Below are 20,085 nucleotides of genomic sequence, written 5' to 3' on the forward strand. Positions count from 1 at the left end.
ATCAATTACAGGTTTTAGCATATTGTTGTTGGACAGTCGATGAGAGCAATGTTCCTATTCTTTCATAACCAGATCTTTATCCAAAAGTAGAAGTGTTTTAGGTACTATGGTGTCCTGAACACTACAAGTGAAGACAGAATAATATTCCAGAACATTGCCTCACACTGCGTTGCAAGCTAACATATCTTAATGAATAAATATTTTTCTAAATTGAACAAATGGCACAGGCACCAGGCAGCAGGGTTTTCTTCTACAAATTACATTTTTCTCCTTGTGGCCTTGGATTTTTAATACAGCTATGGAATAATTAAGCAGAGTGGAGTATTAATGCAGTTTTATAAATAATGTTAAGGTTGCCAGATGTTGTTCATTTTTCCTCTTTTTTTTGTAATGTACATCAGCATTCAAAATGTAGGCTGATAGTGGGTAGTGGGGAACTTAGATATGTAAGACCAAATGTTGCAAGGTATTAAAAATTGAGCTTATGTAGATGATGCTTTACTGATTCATTTGTTTGGATATACCCCTCACTTCTATTTCTAATTATGAAAAGACCAACTCTTAAATCAGATAAAAAGGCAAAAATCCAACGTATACAGTCTTCCAATGAAGTCTTCCCTTAAGTAAGAAAATTGGGAGATTTATTTACCTGTTAGAAAACAATATTCAGTGTCTGATCCCCTTCATCATTTCCAGACCATATATAATTGTATTGGACACCAATTTTCCTCTGCATAAAAGTTTAGGGATCAGCTCAAAACACGAGGAAGAGTACCAGTTACAGTGATGAAATCAATGGTAGGGTGCAAATCTAAGTATTTCTTTTCCCCAGATGATCTTTATCCTTAATAAAGGGTGGGAGGAGAAAATAATTTGTCATTTACACCCGCACAGTGTGGATGTACATTTTACTATAAAATTTCTGTTCCTAGAAATATGGCTTACTCAAGAGTAGAAGACAGTTGCTAATAATTGTTTTCAAACATCAGAAACAGTCTTCAGTTTTATGCAAAAAGTTGGGGTTTAAGGCATTTCCATCAGAAAAACCTACCTTTTTGGAATAGTGTTGAGAAATTCAGTATATATTTGCATGAAAGTACAAAAAAGTTCTTCCCTCTGCACCCAAGCTGGATCTTCAATATTATGCAAAGATAATAGTACTTTCAAATTGAATCATTGCTTATATATATGCCTCATTTAAAAACCACGGAATAGCTCTTATATTTGATTCTTTTGTTGACAAGACTACTCATGCAAAATTTACTCTATTTTTATCTATTTTGCAAGTATATCCTTATTAATACGATATTTCCTCAAATCTGCAAGTTAGGTACTGCCAAATTAATTTCCTAGAATCGTTTGGGTTAGAAAAGACCTTTGGGGTCATCAAGGCCAACCGTTAACCCTGGAGTTCCAAGCCCATCACTAAACCATGTTGCCAAGCACCACATGTATGTGGTTTTAAAACACTTCCAGGGATGGTGATTCCACCACCTCCCTGGGCAGTCTGTTCCAGTGCTTGACCACCCTTTCAGTGAAGAAATGTTTCCTAATATCCCGTCTAAACCTCCCCTGGTGCAACTTGAGGCCGTTTCCTCTTGTCCTGTCACTTGTTACCTGGAGAAGAGACCGACCCCCGCCTGCCTACAGCCCCTGTCAGGCAGCTGTGGGGAGCGATAAGGTCCCCCCGGAGCCTTCTCCAGACTAAACCCCCCCAGTTCCCCCCGCCGCCCCTCCCAGCACTTGTGCCCCAGCCCCTTCCCCAGCCCCTGGACACGTGCAGGTACAGGCAGGCACGAGAGACTTTGCTGAGTGAAGACTAAGCAGAGGCTGGAAAAGGCTGATTAGGTATAAAATATTGGCAGGTCTTCAAAATTTGTTTGGGTGAGGAAATGTACTGTCAACAGAATAAGAAGGCCAGGACGATCATGTAGGACTTGAATGATGTTGTTTACTGCCTCAGGTATTTGTGGCTTCCTTCCACTCATTCAGAACAGCTCTGACTTCTCATGGGTGATGTTGCCCTTACTATGTTCAATCATATTATCTATTTTTTATGGGCTGCTTGCGCAAAAAAACATACTACAGACATTTTAAAAGTTCTATAAAGTTGATAGTATTTCTTTTAATACTATACATGTTTAACTATTCAGTCCCTTAGGAAATAAGTTAACAGAACGCTGCACAAATCCACTTGGAAGTATCACAGTCAAACAGAGCTCTTGCTCCCCTGTTCATTTCTGGATTTTATTTAATGATCCAATTGATATTTAAGAGATACATGATTCATTGACTGAATTTTGTTCAGGTGAAAATTTTTAGCCCTGTGTATGAAATATGTGCACTTGATTATCATCCTTTCTGCACTGGAGGTTTTGGGGTACGGTAGAAGGTTCAAGCTGGCCCTAAGTGGTCTTGGCATTCTGAATTAGTCCATCAGTGTGTACCACGGTTTGGCTTCCTGGGAGATGGGCTTCGTTTTTTGTCAAGGTTAAAACTTGTGAGCTGAATGAAACAAACATTTTTCTATAAGCAATTTTTTATGCCAAAACAGGGTGTTGAAGGTATTTATTATTTTTATTTAACTTTGACTTGATTTCATTGACTTAAGCATGGAAGAAAATAGTTATGAATGATGAAGTAATGTTTTCTTAGGTCTTGAAACATAGTAAATACTTTATATTTTCACTTTGTAGATTACTCTGATAAAAAAAAAAAGTCCATTGCCTGCTTATATGTGATTGCACTTGTCTTTTCAAAATGGTTATTTTCATTTTGTGATTTAATGGTGTTGAAATAGATCACTTAAGAATTGATGTATTCGTTTTTATCATATTTAAATCAGTTGCAGTTCACATTTAAATAGCAATTTGTTATTTCTGCCTAAATGTTGCTTTCCTCAGCAACGACTGATATCATCCTCAAAGTTATATATTGCAATTTCCTATTGCATCTTTGAACATCTACTCTTATAAAAAGGGACAGTAGATTTCTTGGTCCTTCTGTATAGCTGATAATCAAATTGAGACTCAAGAAAATATACCATTATCCTGGGCTTCTTAATATTCATCTTCCTGGTATTCTACCATAGTCTACTTTTAATTGCAAATTAAACTAAGATATTTCCCCCACCCCCTAAAAAGTCTCTTACATATAAGACAGATTTGTCATGTGTAATCTAGTTACTTATGTGTTCAAAACCTCCTTTTTATGTGATATGTTTAATGGGGAGTCATTAAACTTTACTGCAGAATTCTAATGTATTCTAATCTGCTTTATTAAATTTACAGATTGAGGATTATTTTTTTCTTTATAGTTTTACTATGAAAGTGAGAACTAAGTATGTTTAGCACTATCTTTATGTTGTCAGTAGTCACTTCCCATGTTTTCTTCACATAATATTTCCTCAATGTCACCCATGCTTCACTAAAATCCCCTTCAAGGATGATCCAGATTTAATCAATGCACAAGACTGACATGTCGTTGCTAGCCTTACCCTCAGAAGAAGTCCCCTGTAAGTGGGTTAGATAATATAAACTGTGGCAGAGCTATGGGGTAGGATGTTTCTAGGTGCTGTATGAAATGTGCATGGTTATCTAACATTACTTGTTTGCCTACAGAAATCAGAAAAGGAATTTCAGTAGTGATGGAAATCTGTGAACTTTACATATTTAAATAAGTAACACTGGACCAGATGTATTATACGTTATCGTGTTCTTGGGTATGCTTAATACATAAACCTGTCATTTGGTCTGCACGAACACCAAGCCCAAATGAGTGATGGGGATCAGGACTAAAAGATGAAGAGCGTTCTTGCACATGATTTGAGAATTCCCACAGAGCTGGGAAAGTTCTGAACCCCAAGCTACAAAGAAAGTGCCAGTGGGTCGCACTGCAGAGACTAGCACTGGACGGTGCGGTGCCCATTTGTTGCTGGAGACTCAGAAAGCATATACTCAGTCCTGACAGTATGGCACCCGCTTTGGGCTAATTAGGCATCGTTAGCTTCATATCACCAGGCACCACTGTGCTGTGTATGCTCATTTCTGTTATGTGAAGGACACTTAGACTTGCAGGATCCTCCACGGTGTTGAATCCAATAACTTTTTAGATCATTCATAGTGTTGGGAGTAACTGAGCTTATGGAAGCAGAAAGATTGCAAGAAATTGCCAAGTTCTAGGAGCTAGAAGGCTTTTGAATATTATTGCACTGGTACAGTTCTGTCTGTTTCTGATCTCTCTTTCTTTTCCTGGAGGTATAGTAACATTGGAAGTTTACTTGTGAAAGCATTTTGCAGCAAGTGCTCTAAAGTACAAATGATTTTGGTTGAAATTGTTAGAAAAAAAAGGGCAATGCCAGGACCCTTTTCTGTAAGTTACTACGCTTACCGTAAGCAAGACTCAGCCTGAAGTGCCTACATGAAAATTAAACTTGGTTCTGCTAATGCCAGGAAGAGCCCGGGATTCGTTCTGTAATATCACTTGTCCATCAAAACACCTTCTTTTAATAGCTGCATACTGTCCTACAGTAATTACAGAGTCACATTTCCTTCTTCCCTTTTTTCTTCTCCCCAGCCCACTCTCTCCAATAAGGAACTGTTTGTACAACTTCAAGATGGTTGTTTTTTGAGAATGTTACCAATATAATCTAAAAGTCAAGTGAGTTTCACTTTAGTCAGAAAATAGTACATCTTCTTTTGTATCCTAATCCTCAGACCCATAGGGGGAAAAGTCCTTGAAGTGAAATGTAAAAAGAATTTTAATGTTTTATGCAGAAAGACAGAATTTGGAGGGGGAGGGGGGTGAGAAAGAGGAGAGAGAAACAAGTACAATGTGCTTTTTCCAGTTTCTCTGATGTCAAATGTGTTCAGCAGTACACAAACTCTGACTTTCCTTCTCCTCTCCGTATCACTCCATTGATTTCAGTGTATGGTGAAGATGCCTGCAAATACAAAGAAACACTACTAACTTATACTTTCTGGCTATGTTTTTGAATGAATAAGTGGATGGTGAAGAATGAAGTGATGCAGTGAACCGAGTTTGAGTGTTCTGAAGGGGTTTGGAATTTCAAAATAAGCTTTGCATGTTACTTACGATTTTGTAGTCATTTTGCTGTGTGCTCTGTGCAAAAGCAGAACTGCTGAATAAATTCCTGGAAAAGAAGAAGGTGGTAGTTCTGTGTTTAAGAATAAATAAAATGCATAGATATTGCTACTAAAGATGTTCCATGGTCTGTTATATAAACAGGATTAGCCATTTATTTAATATTTCTGTATAGTACTCATCTCATGCTGCAGGGCCTGTAGGTGTCAAGTTCCTCAATATAGTCTGATAGTCTATGACCTGCATTTAAACAAAGTAATATGTTTTAAGACTGTCAACTAAGCATACTTTGTATATGCTTAAGCCAAACATTGTCTGGTATAGATATCATCCATCAGTTCTCTCCATTTTGTTTTGGGAAGCTACTGTACTGTGAATAGCTAGGCAAAGAAAATCCAATTGATAGCAACAGAGATGTGAGAGATTAAGTAGCTTGGTACTCACTCCCTACTTATGAGACCATAGATTTTTGTATATTGTAAAGTAATTTTGTGATGTTTTTTTTCCAAAATGCCATGTGTACAATGCAACTGTGTTATTTTCCAGAATGTATATGCTATTCTTCTTGTGAATGGTTGCTTCATAATAGTATTGAATTCCAGAACCGGCCGCAAGGTGAGTTTTCGTGTGTTTTGTATTGGTGAGCAAAAGACAGGTACCTCAGGTGACCAGAAAGACTGCATGATGCCAGCTTTTCTGAGCTTCCACACCTGCTGAGCAAAAGTGTTGAAGTGTCTAAATTGTGCTCCATCATACTTCCATGCTGACAACGTCCAGAATCGCTGATAGAAGATGTAACTAGAGGAACACCTTTTTTTGGATAAGCTTGAGTGGACAGGGATAGGATTAAGACAGCTCCCAACCGGATCCTCACTGTTAGCACTGGAGTGGTACTCCCTCGCTCAGGTGTAACACTGGATGTATGCACGCGCTGTTCAGTGCTGTTTCCAGCCACATGGCCAGTTTGCTGATGGTTCAGAGCAGAGTGAGGTGAGTGAATGGCCTCAGGATCCTCTCTGATTTAGCCACATTTTCACTGTTCTGCATGTTTGTCATTTATTTTTTTCCCCACAAAACAACAAACACCTTATCTTTAGTGTCCAGGTGCTACCATAGTAGTAGTAATATAGACAACTAGAATTCCTACACGGTGTGCACACTGAAGAAGTGTATGTGTATCTATGTATCAATCTAAAATATAGCCCAACTGCTGTGTACAAACAAAAGTGTTGTGAGGAAGTGGATCCTACTGATAAATCCTGAGTTCTTTAGAAATGTTGGCTTCTTTTTTCCATTGTGCGGTGTTTCTGATAACTGTCTTGTGTCTAAACACTCTCATGCTCAGACAGTAATGCTACAACTTTCATTTTAGGTTGTTTGCATTTAAAGAGTTTTCAAATTTTGACTTTTTTTAAACAGACTGGAAAAAAAATAGGCATTTTTAGTTCTGTGAAAAGGGGGTTATTTTATGTTCTTCTAGCTGTTTGTTTTTCTTCTACACTGCTTCATCATTTGTAGTTCCTTGAAGTACAGGCGATGATAAACTCCCTGTCCATGCTAATGTCCATGCTAGTGGAGAATGCTTTCCTTCTCTCCAGATTGGTGCCATATTACCAGGACAATGTATTGATTTGGTTGACTGCCAACGTGTGATGCATGACAGAAATGAGAAATTGAACTTTCTGAATGTGAAGTAAATGGTGCTGCTGATGATATATAAATGATTTGGGAAAAAGCAATCAATCAGATTCTCTGTACTGGTAGTAGTGCTACGTACAATTCAATATATACTAAAACTACAGTTCTTTTACAGTCTAAATCAAATAGTTCTGTGCTAAACAGGTTCTCGCAAAAACGACTTGCACAATTTTTCGTTTTAGTATGCTTAACTTTCTACATTACTGATGTGTGATCTGATAATTTAGAAACATTGAGTTGATGTTCATTAACTCTGCCTTTTTCTTGTCAAGTGTCACAGGTTATTCTTTCTAGACTGATTATTACTATTTTAATTTGGTTGGTCTTTAAATAAGTTTAACTTGTAAGTAGAGTTGTTTTCAGTCCCAGATACCTGTAGATGGAGTTTATTATAGACACTGGTAGTTGGACTTTGGTATCTGTAAAACATCCACTAGAGACAGAAGTAGGTCTGTTGTCTCTTCTGGCAGATGCTTTGCAGGTATTAGACTTATATCCAGTTATCTTTGGGTACTTCAGCAACACAAAACAGGACTCGTGCTGGTGACTATAATCTTTTCTCTCCTTCTCTGTGTTATGAAATGAATGGGATAATTCATCCATCTTGGAAAGAGAGAGAAGTATTTTAATGAAAGCTTGAAGAGACTTCCTGAAATTCTTCTCATCAATACTTGCTAACAAATCTTGTCATTCGGTGCCCAAACCTCAGCTTAGCACTTCCCCCGTGTAAGTACCTTAAGCAGCAGGGAGCTCCATGCGGTCTCCCAGAAGCAGCCCCACCGCTGCACATTTTGGAATCTTCAGTTTGAGCTTCGGGGTTGGATTTTTGAAGGAGTTCAGCTCTCCTCCAGAAGTAGTTGTCGATACTTGCTTATTATTAAGGCTGTGAGAATACACAGAGAAGCTGAACCACATCTTCCTGGTCGAGGGCAGCGCTGAAGCAGTTGGCAGTCTGCTGGAACATAAACCCCGGAGTTCTCCTGTGTGAACCCTGCTATGATTAGGTGGCTGATGGCCAAACTGCGTATGGGCAGTTGGGCAGAAAAGTTCTAACAGATGTTCTAAAAAATAAACTAAAATAAAGAGCCATTTGGGCTTTTTATAAACACATTTTCTCTTACGTAAAAAAGTGGGATTTTTTTCTTGCTATAGCCTATGTTAGCATTTGTTTTGTCAACAACAACAACAAAAGATTGGTTTATTAGTTATGAAGTTTAACAGTTAAATTAACTCAAAATTAAATAAATTAGCTAGATTAATCCTACTGACTTCAGTAAATGGTATTAGAATCTGGAATTTGCTGCTGGAGAGCAGGGAATATCTGAGAGAGAGTATCAGCAAAACTCAGCAACATTGCAAAGTAAGAGTGAACCCTTAGAACAAGGTGTGTAATATTCTTTCTAATCTCTCTCAGGATGCCCTTTTATATTTTTCATAACATAAACTTGCTTTTACATCTCAAGATCAGCCAATTTATTAATTTTTCTTCATTTTTATTTTATGTTAGATTTAATTTTATTTTTCTCTTTGAAAGCCTAGAGTGAGACTTGACAAATGTAAACCAATGACAGACAAACGTAAGTAAGCTGTCTGCCTTTTTTCTGAAGATAGACTTGTGGCCGGAAAAGTAAAAGATGTCTTGACAACCTGATGGATTTCAGGTCTGCAGAATCTGCACGTATTCCTCATACCATGTAACGCTTAGAAAAAATGACCGAAGAACTTACTGCACCAAATGAAGGAATTGTGCTTCACACAAGTACTGGAACAAATGTCTTCCCTTCAAATGCCTTCCTGAAGTGGGCCTGTCTTGCCACAACGCAATCAATAACGACCTCTATCCATGTGCCATTGATCTTCCTGGAAAAATACCTTCTAAAGCAAGTGAAGCAGATCTAGCGGTACTTAAAATCTAGTGTCCTGCAGAGAGCAGAAACAGCGTGCCCACAGGCAGTGCCTCAGTGCTGGCAGTGATTTCCCCTCCTGACAAACGACTGCTGCTTCTCCGCTGGGAGGAGGAGCACCCACAGCTGTAATGGTCCCATGGACATCACAGCAAGGGCGGAGAGCCTTCTTGCCATGCGGTATTTGGGAACATGACAACGGCTATGGGTATTAGTAAGTAACAATTTGCAAAACCAAAGGCGGTTTGCTGGAACAGAGCTTTTACAGGTACCCACTGGAGAGCCACAGGGGGCCAGGCAGGATGGGACTTTCACACCCACAACCACGGCAAGAGGAGGAGGAGAGTTACCAAGGTGTCACATTAACAGCGTCAAAGCCAGAACTTGATGTAAACTTTTACCGCAAGTAGTAATGAGCGTGAAAAAGCTAAAGTAAACATTACAATATATTGTCAAAGGTTTACAGGTTGTTTTCCACAAGACTGTTTAGTTCAGAAACCAATGTAATCTCAGTTACATGGCTAAGTACCAGTACTCCTCATTTCTTAAAATGTTCAATGCTTAGAAGTGCCTCAGTGTTTCAGGTCATTTTAGAAGAAACGAAACTTTTAAAGTATTGTGCTCTTCCATTGTGTACCTTTTGCTATCTTTATACTGTGGAGGAAGTAGAACAAGGTTAATTGAAGAAATGAGAGATAGGGAGGGAGGTGCTCATATAATTAGGCAGTCTCTCTCAGAAAATCATAATTAAGCACCAAAATACATTATTTCCTCATGAGAACAAAACAATTCCAATCTCCTAGGTAAGTCTGTAATTTGACTATTGAAATAATTTAACTGATACTATAGAACAATTCAAAATTGGTTCTAACAGCAGTCTTGGCTGAACTGCGGATGCCTTGCTTAGCTATTGGAAATCATTGTGCTAAAGCTATTCTTATCTCTAGATACAGCATCTCTTGGTCAACATGCAACAATTATGTGCTGTAAATTTCTTCTGAGACAAGTCTATGTGGAATGCTATAGGTCTTCCTATGCAAAGATGCAGTAAGCGAAAAACAAAGTTAAATCACATGTTGATCTTCATGAGACAACTAAAATGCTGATGGGTTCTGATAATGAAAAAGGCAGATTTGAACATACTCTGTTGTATCACAAAGTATGTAAGAAGCATGAGTATGGTTGTGGAGTCATGGTTAATGCTTTTTTGGTTACAGAGGATCAGCTTTCTACTGACAGACAGCAGTAATCTTGGCTCTGTTTCAGAGCTCTCATGTTTTAGACTCTGAACAAGTAACATACAATAAATTGAAAGATTATGGTATCTATGAGGATTTTTTTTGGTGGCACTGTCCAAACAGAAGAGGGAAGCTAAATATTATGGGAAGCTATTAGTCCAATTTATGTTCAGTTATTCCTTTGATGATTCTCCTCTTGGTGAAACAAGAGAAAGTATGAGGGGAAACAAATCAGTGACCACTGATGCAAGCTATTTGTTGATGCGGATTTAAACTGTTTCTTAAGGAGTTCTGGATAAGTCAAAAGCATGTAACATTCCACTTTGTAGAGCTTTTTCTCCCTTGACTGTTGAAGCTTCTTTAGAAAATACAAACCTCTTCTTTTCTTTGGTTGGTGTTATCAGCTAGAGCTAGTGAACCTTTGGGTAAATGAAAAGATTAAGGAAGAACTTATTTCACAAAAAAATAAAAAAATCTATTCTCTCATCAGTTTTGCTGTCAGTGTCAGCAACTTTCAAAGCAAAGCAGGTTCCATCTTGAGTTCTTGATATTGAGGAGCAGTTTGAAATCTGTCCTGTATGAATGAGATTGCTCTGATTCCTGAAATTAGTTTTCCATTTTCTGCCCTCAAACTAGTTTAGATTTGCTGCTAGACCCGTGAAAAACAGAATGATTCATGTATAAAAAAAACCTGTAATTGTTATCAATATGCTATAAGAATGTAACATACTTTAAGACCTGCTGTATGTTGGGATAGATTTTTATGGTTGTTTCAGTGTTTTTACAGATTATTGTGTTCATCTCTTAAAACTCAGTTACTTCATCTGCTGCTGTACACCTGGATTATACTTCGATTATAAAAAATTAGTGATGCATGGAAGCAGTTTTATATTTTCTAGGTTATCACAAAATGCATAACCTCAATTATTCCTTGAAATTAAGCACTATTTGAGCACTCTAATGTTTAGTATAGAATTTTATCCTTTGTCTGTGGGTGAGAACTTAAAATTAAGGTCATATATCTACCATTTTATTATGTCAGTTTCCCAGAATGTCATAGTCGCTATTCTGTCTCCAAGTTGTTCTTTTTATTTACAATTTTCAACAACAAAAACCTTTAAAAGGCTATGAACCTTCATGGATATCTTATTCCCTGGTTCTGTAGTAGATTTATTTCTGTGGTCTACTGATCAGTTCTACACACCAGCGCTGGAGTATGTGAGGTAGCTCAGCTGCCGTTTGGCCAACGCAGATTCACATTTCATACATTTATTTTATGGCTGTGTGAACACATGCCATCTTCTGGGTTTTTTTTATGTGGGTGGTGGGATTTTTTTTTTTTTTTTTTTTTGCTTGGTTGGTTTTTTGTGGGTGTGTTTTTGCCATGCAGAGTGATGGCTGTTGCATCTGCTATAGCTGCTTCTTACGAGGGCCTCACCGACTGTGGCTGCCTTTTGTGGCATTCGGGCCACTTTCAGAAAAAGAATGATGCTGGGAATACGAGAAGAACCTAAATGGGTTTGAACTAGAGTTTGTTCTTTTCTCACATTATAAACTACATGGCGCCCAGAGCAAATGTCGTGAGATAACTGTACGCTGAACTTCTCTGTTACCCGTATTGGTCTCACTGTCCTCTTTCGTATGCCGATCATGGTGCATGAGACAGAAAAGCATCTCTTCCAGGCATCTCCTGGTGACTTGGTCTTATTTCTGGTACCACTGCTGATGTTTCAGCCCAGGGGATGCAATTACAGCAAACCTAGACTGTTTTATCCAGCCTTGGGACCAGAAGTAACCTTACGCTGGATGTACAGTTACTATCTGTGTATGGGATGTGTGTAGTCTTACTTTGCTTTTAAAGTTTTGGTTTACTAATATATTGATATAATATATCTTTAAAAACCCAAAGATTAAAATGCTCCTAGGATTGCCATTGGAAATCATATTTAGAATGACTTGTGTCTGTCTGTCTCTATACATCTATTATGTTATTAATGGATTAGTTTTAGAAATATATTTGAAGTTATTTTCTGAGTTAATTCGCTGGACTGTTCTCCATGATGTCAGAAGAGATGTATATCTTAACTGTTTACTCCTGTTTTTATAGATGGCTATACAACAGATGACATTGAATTTTACTGGCGTGGGGGTGATAATGCAGTCACAGGAGTGACAAAGATTGAACTGCCACAGTTTTCCATTGTAGACTACAAGCTTATCACCAAGAATGTTGTTTTCTCTACAGGTTTGTGGAGGGGGATCTAAGAGGGGAATTCACTGGGAAGACTTTTACAAATGGATTAATTCTCAATGTGCAGTTCAGGATCTGAGCAAAAATTTTAGAACTGGGAATAAATCAGAGCAGCAAGTTCTTATTACAGCTTTCATAGTGTATAAGGCATCACTCATTAACATATGAAGAGGATACAGTAGTCTGTCACGTTACGGCTCAGTCAAGCTGTATTTTCTGTTCTCCTATGAAAACTGATTAAGCCAGTTATATGCCTTAGCGCCCTAAACCCAACAAGAAGTAACCCAGCCTCTAGGAGATTTAGGAACCTTTTTCTCACTGTTTCTAGATGTTCCTTGTGCCAACCTGTGGTTGTATTAATCTACTTATTTTGTCATAGCTGTAAAACCTTTCAAATCCTTGTTCCACAGGACTTTGTAGTTTAGCCTATGCTAACAAGCGTATGACTTTCTGAAGGCTGAAAAGATGCTTTGTGAGAAGGAGTAGAAAATAAGATTGGATTTCATGAAATAAATTTTAAAAAATAAGAAACAGCTAGAATATTTCAATGACACTTTGAATCACTCGAGAGACAAAAAATGAGTTGGGATATTACTGTGTGATGTTTTCTACCTACCTGAGAAAGCTACTGGGTGTGTTAAAAAAAGAAAATCTTAAAAACTCACTTTCTAGGTATGGATAGAAATCATCTTTGGAGTACAGAAGGATTGCACATCCCAAATTCTTCAAAACTAAGCAGAAATAGGACTTGAATAGGCATCTCTAGACACCCATTTCAACAAGTGTTTCATATGCCAAAATATTTCTGGTGTCAAATGGCAAAGGGCAAGTGTTGCATTGCTTGGAGAGAAGTTAGAGCAAGAGTTACACTGGAGCAGGCATGCCCCACTGTGTCACAGAAGAAGCATTTCTATGCTTTGATGCTCTGGAATGTACTTTGGCTGGTGATTGTTGAATATTTTGATTAGCAGAAGATATGCACCTAGAGCATCCTTGTACCCTTTAGAATAAAAGATTACTTAGTCTCAATTCTTGCTAGAAATTCTGCAGCTGATTATCCTGGATCTTACAGCTCTGTGTGTACTCTATGTTGCATGAAACAATAAAACCAAAATGACAGAAAATTGTTTTCAGGCTTTATACAAGTAAATTATGGCCATACCAAATATTCTCTTTTAGGTGCCTACCCAAGGCTGTCTCTCAGCTTTAAACTTAAGAGAAACATTGGTTACTTCATTCTGCAGACCTACATGCCTTCTATTCTGATCACTATCCTGTCCTGGGTTTCCTTCTGGATTAATTATGACGCTTCAGCTGCAAGAGTTGCTTTAGGTAGGCATTTTTACGCATCTCATGCAGTGTGCATTAGCTGAATGCTTTTTCTTGCTTCTGGCTTAGTGAATAGTGCCTGATCTGAAAAATAAATCTGTTAGATCTTTTTATGTCTGGCTTGTTAAGCTTTTTATTATTTGAATCAGCACTTAAATCATCACAATTTAAATAAAAATTAAAGTGATTTCATGTCTGAATTAGCTAACTGTATAATCATTGTAACTAGAATTAGCCTAATTGTCTCAACATTTTCTGTTGTTGTTTTACTGCTGGTTGTTTTCTCTGAAGAGAATGCATTTCGTTTGCTTTTGCCCATGGCAGTCCAGAATGCACATTCAGCTCTGGGCTATAGATTATAAATTACTTGTCCTTTCACGTATGAATTAAATAAAGTTTTACTAGGGTTGAATAGCTAACTTCTCCTTAAGTTGAGGGCGTTTTTCCTTACTGTTACGTTACAGTCTAAAAGCAAGACCGTTTCCCTGATTAATCTGTAAAGTACTCTTATGTCTCATCACTAATCCCATGGGTGTTTGTTTATACTGTGTCCCTCGTCAGAGGATCCAAGTGCGTTATAAAAATAAATACGAGTATCTATTGCCAAATTTTGTATAAATCAGACTGATTCCTGCCAGTACAGGTCTTGTATAGCTAAAGTAAGTGCATCACCATGAAAGATGCAATTGAGAATTTGACATTTGAATTTTATAGAATACTGTCTTGGGTTTTACCAGGCCTTTCTGTGTAGCATTTTCTCCTAAGAACTCAAGACTACAGATATTTTGAAAATGCTGGAGGAAAGCAAGATAACAGTGACTCTAGGCTGGTAATTTATAACTGAGACTTGTTAGAGAAGGTTACAGTTTATCTGGTTAAAAACATACTCATAGAATGCAACTACTGTTTGTTTGGTTGAATGCAATTTCTTACAGGTATAATTTTCTTTTCTATACAAAAAAAATAAAGATAAGGAATATGGGCAGAGGTTGGAGGTGGGCTTTTTTCCACCAGGAAGAAAACCCAACCCATCAACTTAGAATTTGTCAGTTCTAGCGTTTGAATATTATGAGCTATTATGCTATAAAATTAAAATTAATTCAGTCAATGAACTTGTCAATTCTTTTTTCCAGGAATCACAACTGTGCTCACAATGACAACAATTAACACCCATCTTCGAGAGACTCTTCCCAAAATTCCATACGTGAAAGCCATTGACATGTACCTTATGGGTTGTTTTGTCTTCGTGTTCATGGCTCTGCTGGAGTATGCATTGGTCAACTACATCTTCTTTGGCAGGGGACCGCAGCGCCAAAAGAAGGCGGCAGAAAAAGCTGCCAGTGCCAACAACGAGAAGTTGCGAATGGATGTCAATAAGGTACATTGAAATGGAGATATATTTTTAGCATTGCCCCAGGAAGGCAGACTTTAAGTTCTGCCAGGCAGAGCTTTAGAATGTGATTTCTTGTAGAAAATGAGTGGAGTGGGATTATGATGACCTTGTCTTAGCTCTGCAGAGCAGTGTGTTTAACCCCCTCAGCAATGAATGCTGCCCTCTAGCCTGGAAAACTGAATGATGATTTTCTAAAGCATGCACTCAGTTAAGCTCTACTGTGAGATGTTTTCTGTCAGGATGTAGAGTTAAATATGTCTAACCTGTTTCCAAAGGAACAAATCCAAAATGATGGCTATAGCTGATATTCTAGTAAGAGCTGTATGGAACATTGGCAATGAAACCTAAATTTAACCTACTTTCATAAATCTTTCAGATGACCTGGATAAGAAACATTTGCTACAGAAGTGTTTAAAGCTTGAAACGTTTGCATATTTTCAACATATAATGGCCCAGGATACTGTTGACTAAATGTGAAACTGCTCAGAAATAAAGCATCAACTTGCTGTGCACTTAATTTTGAATCTAAAAATGGTCCCCTGGGGTTGGAGGATTGAGGCAGCAAATATATTTGCCAAGATACACACTTTTAGAAAAAAATATCCATTATGCTTAATGAAAATGGAGCACTTAATGTAAAGCACTTGTCATTTTTCACTTTGACCATTTTGAATGAGTTTCACACAGTGGCAAATCTGGGCTGAATGCTAAAATGTAGTCAGTGTGAAATGTATAAACTTTCACACACACAGAGAATTGGAAGTTAAATAAAGTTAATATTTTTTTTTTTTTCATTAGAAGCTCTTTGAATTTGTAATTCAGCATGATAATCCATGGGGAAAAAAATCAAAATGAGAATTAAAGGAAAAAGTCTAAATCAGAATGAAAATAAAGAACCCCAAGTGATTATTTGTGAAGTGGAAACATAAGTTTCATACAGCTCTAGTGGTGGAATTTCTCATGTTTGTTCAGAACTTCTACACTGGGATACTGTGTCTGCAGACAAAAGAACGTTTTGTTCTATTTTGGCTGGAACAACAAAAATTCATCGCATGTTGATAGCATAAAACAGTTTTACAGGTTATATACTCTTTCAAGATTCAGTATTATATTGTCATGGCTTAGATATCTCACCCATTCATTAATTATGGGGTTTTTTTTTCTTTTTAATTTGAGAGATACATGTTTTAATGAAAGAATGCAAATGCATAATGATGAGATTAATTTTGATGTTATGGTACCATAGATCATTTTTTACCATCGTAAAGTTTCATGGAGACACTGTAAAATCTTTTTCTTCTATTGGTGATATTTCAGCGATGTAAAAGATCTGCAAGCTTTTATTTAATTTGTCAAGTTCATTTTTTAAAAATAATTAACCTTTAAACAATCAAAGCTATTAACGAAGAAACTCTGTAGGTAATTTTATGAGACTAGGTCTGTGTTTACCTGAAGTCTTTACTCTAACATCAGTGGAAATTTAAGATCCATAGGTGTCAGTGTCACCTCCAGCTGAGGTATATTTTTGTATACTGCTTCACTTGTGATTTTTTTCTGTATACTTATTCTTACAATAGATCTTTCCGATATTTAACAGAGTAGCCAAAGTCTAGTGGCAAATTGCTAATCACGAGCTAGAATTTGAAAGCACTAACTAGTGTACTAATCCAATCCACTAAGGAGAGTACGTTAATTCCAATAACCGTTGCACAAAGTATACTGGGAACAACTTTACATTATTTGTAGGGGGTTTTTATACTGAGCCTTTTGCTTAATATAGGAGGCCAGCATGGTTCATAGTCTACAACAGCTCTGCTCTGGTATCCGGTTATGCTCTGATGTGATAACGTGGTTTGCAATCCCTTAAGCAATAGATGGAGAATCAAGCAGCAGAGGGTCAGTAAAGAGTAGTCTTCCGAGAGCCCTGTCCTACTGTGTGTAGGCTGCTCTGGGCAGGAGGAAGGGAGCTGACATCTGTTCTTGCTCTGACCAACAGCAAGAGAACAGATTCATATTTAATGGACCTGAATAGTTTATCTATGAAAGGGGGGGGAAATATTATGTATTTATTTTCATTTACAAGAACCAGAAATGTTTCAGTTCAGATGCAGGTTTCCATGAAAACCCAAGTATTTTAGAAATGGGACCAAACAAACACTCCATCTCTAATCAGGATCCAGCATTGAAGGACTAAATTTCCGGAGTATGAGTGTTTTGCGATATTTCTAGATTCCTTTTGTATTACTGCATGGAATATGATGAATTTATCCGAATCGGATATTATGTCAGAAAGATTAATGCTATGAGTAATAAACCTCATGAAACGTGAGGATGAAAACTTTTATAAAGCTATGTTGCTGCATTTGGCATAGACATTGTAAAAAAGGTGGATAGTTACGCTGCACTACAAGCAGTAGTTCAAACCTTTGTTTACACATTATAGACCAGATATGCAGATATAGATCTGTAATAAATTCCTTCAGATTCCAACACCATTCTTTCACAATAGCCTCTGACAACTTTTCGAGCAACAAAAGGTGGTGAGAAGTACTGATGAAGTCCTTCCATCCACAAGTATTTGCAAAATCAAAGTAGAAGTTAACACATGATCCCTTTAGGCTGCTGAATTCTTTTGTATGGAGAGGTTCCAGGGCAGGTACAGGCACTAGTAGTCTCTGTATTTTTGCTCAGAGTTATTCAGAAGGTACTAGAAAGCCTAAAAAACAGTAGGGAAGCACAGTAGAAGCTGTTCTTCCATGTCTGTGGTATCTGCTGAATCCAATGTGATCCCTTGGGGATTCGGTGACTCAGGAGGCGAATGTCCTGTTTTTTCTATCTGAACGAACACTGTCAGGCTGGCTGCAGAGCTTCCCCTGGGCTATGCCACGTGAAACTGTGGCAAATCTTTCTTTAAATTTCATCTTGGGTTCATGTCATATGTCCGCTGTGGTGCTTTTGGTATTGGTTTGGATTTTTAGAATCATAGAATAATTTGGGTTGGAAGGGACTTTTAAAGGTCATCTACTCTACCCCCCCTGCAATGAGCGGGGATGTCTTCAACTCGACCAGGTCACTCAGAGCCCCATCCGACCTGACTCTGGATGTTTCCAGGGGTGGGGCATCTACCACTTGTCTGAGCAACCTGTGCCATTGTTTCACCACTGTCATTGTAAAAAATTTCTTCCTTATGTCTAGTCTGAATTATCACACAAGATTGTAACTTCATATATTCCCTCATTTCCAGAGACTGATGGCTCTGTTTGGGGCAAGGGAAAGAAAGAGAAGGGATTTGCCCTATATCTTGATTTGCTATTTGAATCCTGAAACCTGAGTAATAAAATCAGAGAAATTTAAAGGACAAAACTCCAGGAAGATTCAGACTCAATTACTAGTAGATATGTGATCACAGACTTGTTAGGCCATGTTGGACATGCTTAATTTTCTTTGCAGTGATTTGAGGTTAAAATGGCTGTGTGTTTGATAGTTCCGCTCTTGAAGCTTCTCAAGCTGCATTCAGCAGTTTATTCCTTTATTCTAACTCGTCATCTTTTGCCTTAGTCAAAGCTAATTGTTCTCTCTGTAAACATTTATATCATTGCTTACAGGTGAAGCCCTGGCTTTCCTCTTACTCTAGAATTCCTTCATTAATTGACGATAGCATTCACATCATTTCCTCACCTCGTTTTGCAAGCCTATCTTCTTATCTTACATTATTTCTTCAAATGCCTTTATTATCTTTACGGTCTCGAGTTTTTTCATCTCTTCTGTTCTGAATGGCATAGTACTGCAAGTGTATGTATAAGGAGTGTTGTATTTCTGCTTGAAGACCTACTCCGTGTCCTGAGGTCTGGTGTATATATAGATACCCACATATATATGTATATATATGGGTATATATCTAACCCACTGTTATGCAATTGTATTCTGTGGCCTTTTCTATTTTAAATAGGACTGTTGGCAGTCATCACCATCCTTTTGATTCTTTGTAGGCACACTTTGTGCTATCTTTTCCTTAGGCTCTGGGCACTAATCTAATGTATTGTCTGTGCTTCTTCTAGATAAGTAACAGATATGTTAAAAAACAGTGCCAAATTCTAAGCTCTGGCTTCACGATACCATTCAGCTGACTGTCTTCCTATGGGTAATTGTACATATATCTGGGACATACCATCTCTTCAGTTTTTAAGACCATCTCTTCAGTTTTAAGATAATGTGTCAAAAGTTTCGCTGAAATCCATAGCTTTCATCTGTTGATTATGTAATTACATAAAAATGTCTGGAAGGATTTGGTCTAGAAGCCTCTATGAGGTTGGGTTTTTTTCTTCTAATTTTAATTTCGGTTTCTGTTTCCTTTTGGGATAGAAGGGAATGGGAAGAGGGAAACAAGCTACTGTGATGTAACTCTTCAAGTTTTCTTCTTTGTGAAGCCTGGCTTTGCTTTCAAGGAGATGATTACCTAATCAGGATCTCGGTGTAGAGCCTGGTACAACTGCAAATAATTTCTGATGTAGATCCCATTTAATACACTTACTATATTTAATAGCCATTTTAATACACTTAATTTTTGACATCGCAGTCCAAATAATGAGTGAGCTTCTTGGCGCTCTCTCAGTACTGATTTATTCCCCATGAGTTTCTTCCTGAATCCAGTAGCCAAGGTATTTTTGATTATTTTTTTAAATTTTCCTCTTATGTGATTAGATCAAATGATTTTACCTTGGGTGTTTCGATCATGGAACTGTGGCTTAGATGGGCTTGCTGATGCTGATCACTGTGATGTGTCTGATGCATCTTCTGCTCTTTGTGGTGGTCAGGATTTGCAGTCACATTGCCTCCCAAGCTTTATGTTTTGCTGTTACTAAACTCCCAGCCAACCTGCTGCTTCTGCTGTTGCATGTTTGGAATTCTGTTACTGTTTTTTTCACAGTTGCTTGTCTGAGTCATTTGATTCAGACTACTACATACATGCCTTGACTTCTCTGGAAGTGTAAGTAAGGTGAAAATGCTTTCCAGTATAAATGATATCTGTGTTTTTGTTGCTCTGGATAAATCAGAACCCCCCTGTTACAGCTGTGTGGTAATTTAATGGAAACCAATGCTGTCTCTGTAAAGACCAGGGTAAATGTACTGGGCTGAATGAAAGGCTGATCCTTCTTCCTCTGTAAAGAA

General features: G+C 37.7%; 1 protein-coding gene across 2 annotated transcripts in view; it reads left to right on the forward strand.

Annotated features, from left to right (window-relative positions):
- GABRB2 (gamma-aminobutyric acid type A receptor subunit beta2) overlaps positions 1-20,085 on the forward strand; it is a 170,936-nt gene that overhangs the window by 132,467 nt on the left and 18,384 nt on the right. For both annotated transcript variants that reach the window (XM_005231726.3, XM_005231728.4), the window contains exons 8-10: positions 12,051-12,188; positions 13,374-13,526; positions 14,657-14,901. In XM_005231726.3, the coding sequence (XP_005231783.1) occupies positions 12,051-12,188; positions 13,374-13,526; positions 14,657-14,901 (536 nt within the window). The remainder of the gene's footprint in view (positions 1-12,050; positions 12,189-13,373; positions 13,527-14,656; positions 14,902-20,085) is intronic.

This window comes from Falco peregrinus, chromosome 8 (assembly GCF_023634155.1).
Source record: "Falco peregrinus isolate bFalPer1 chromosome 8, bFalPer1.pri, whole genome shotgun sequence".
In the NCBI taxonomy this organism is placed as follows: Eukaryota; Metazoa; Chordata; class Aves; order Falconiformes; family Falconidae; genus Falco; species Falco peregrinus.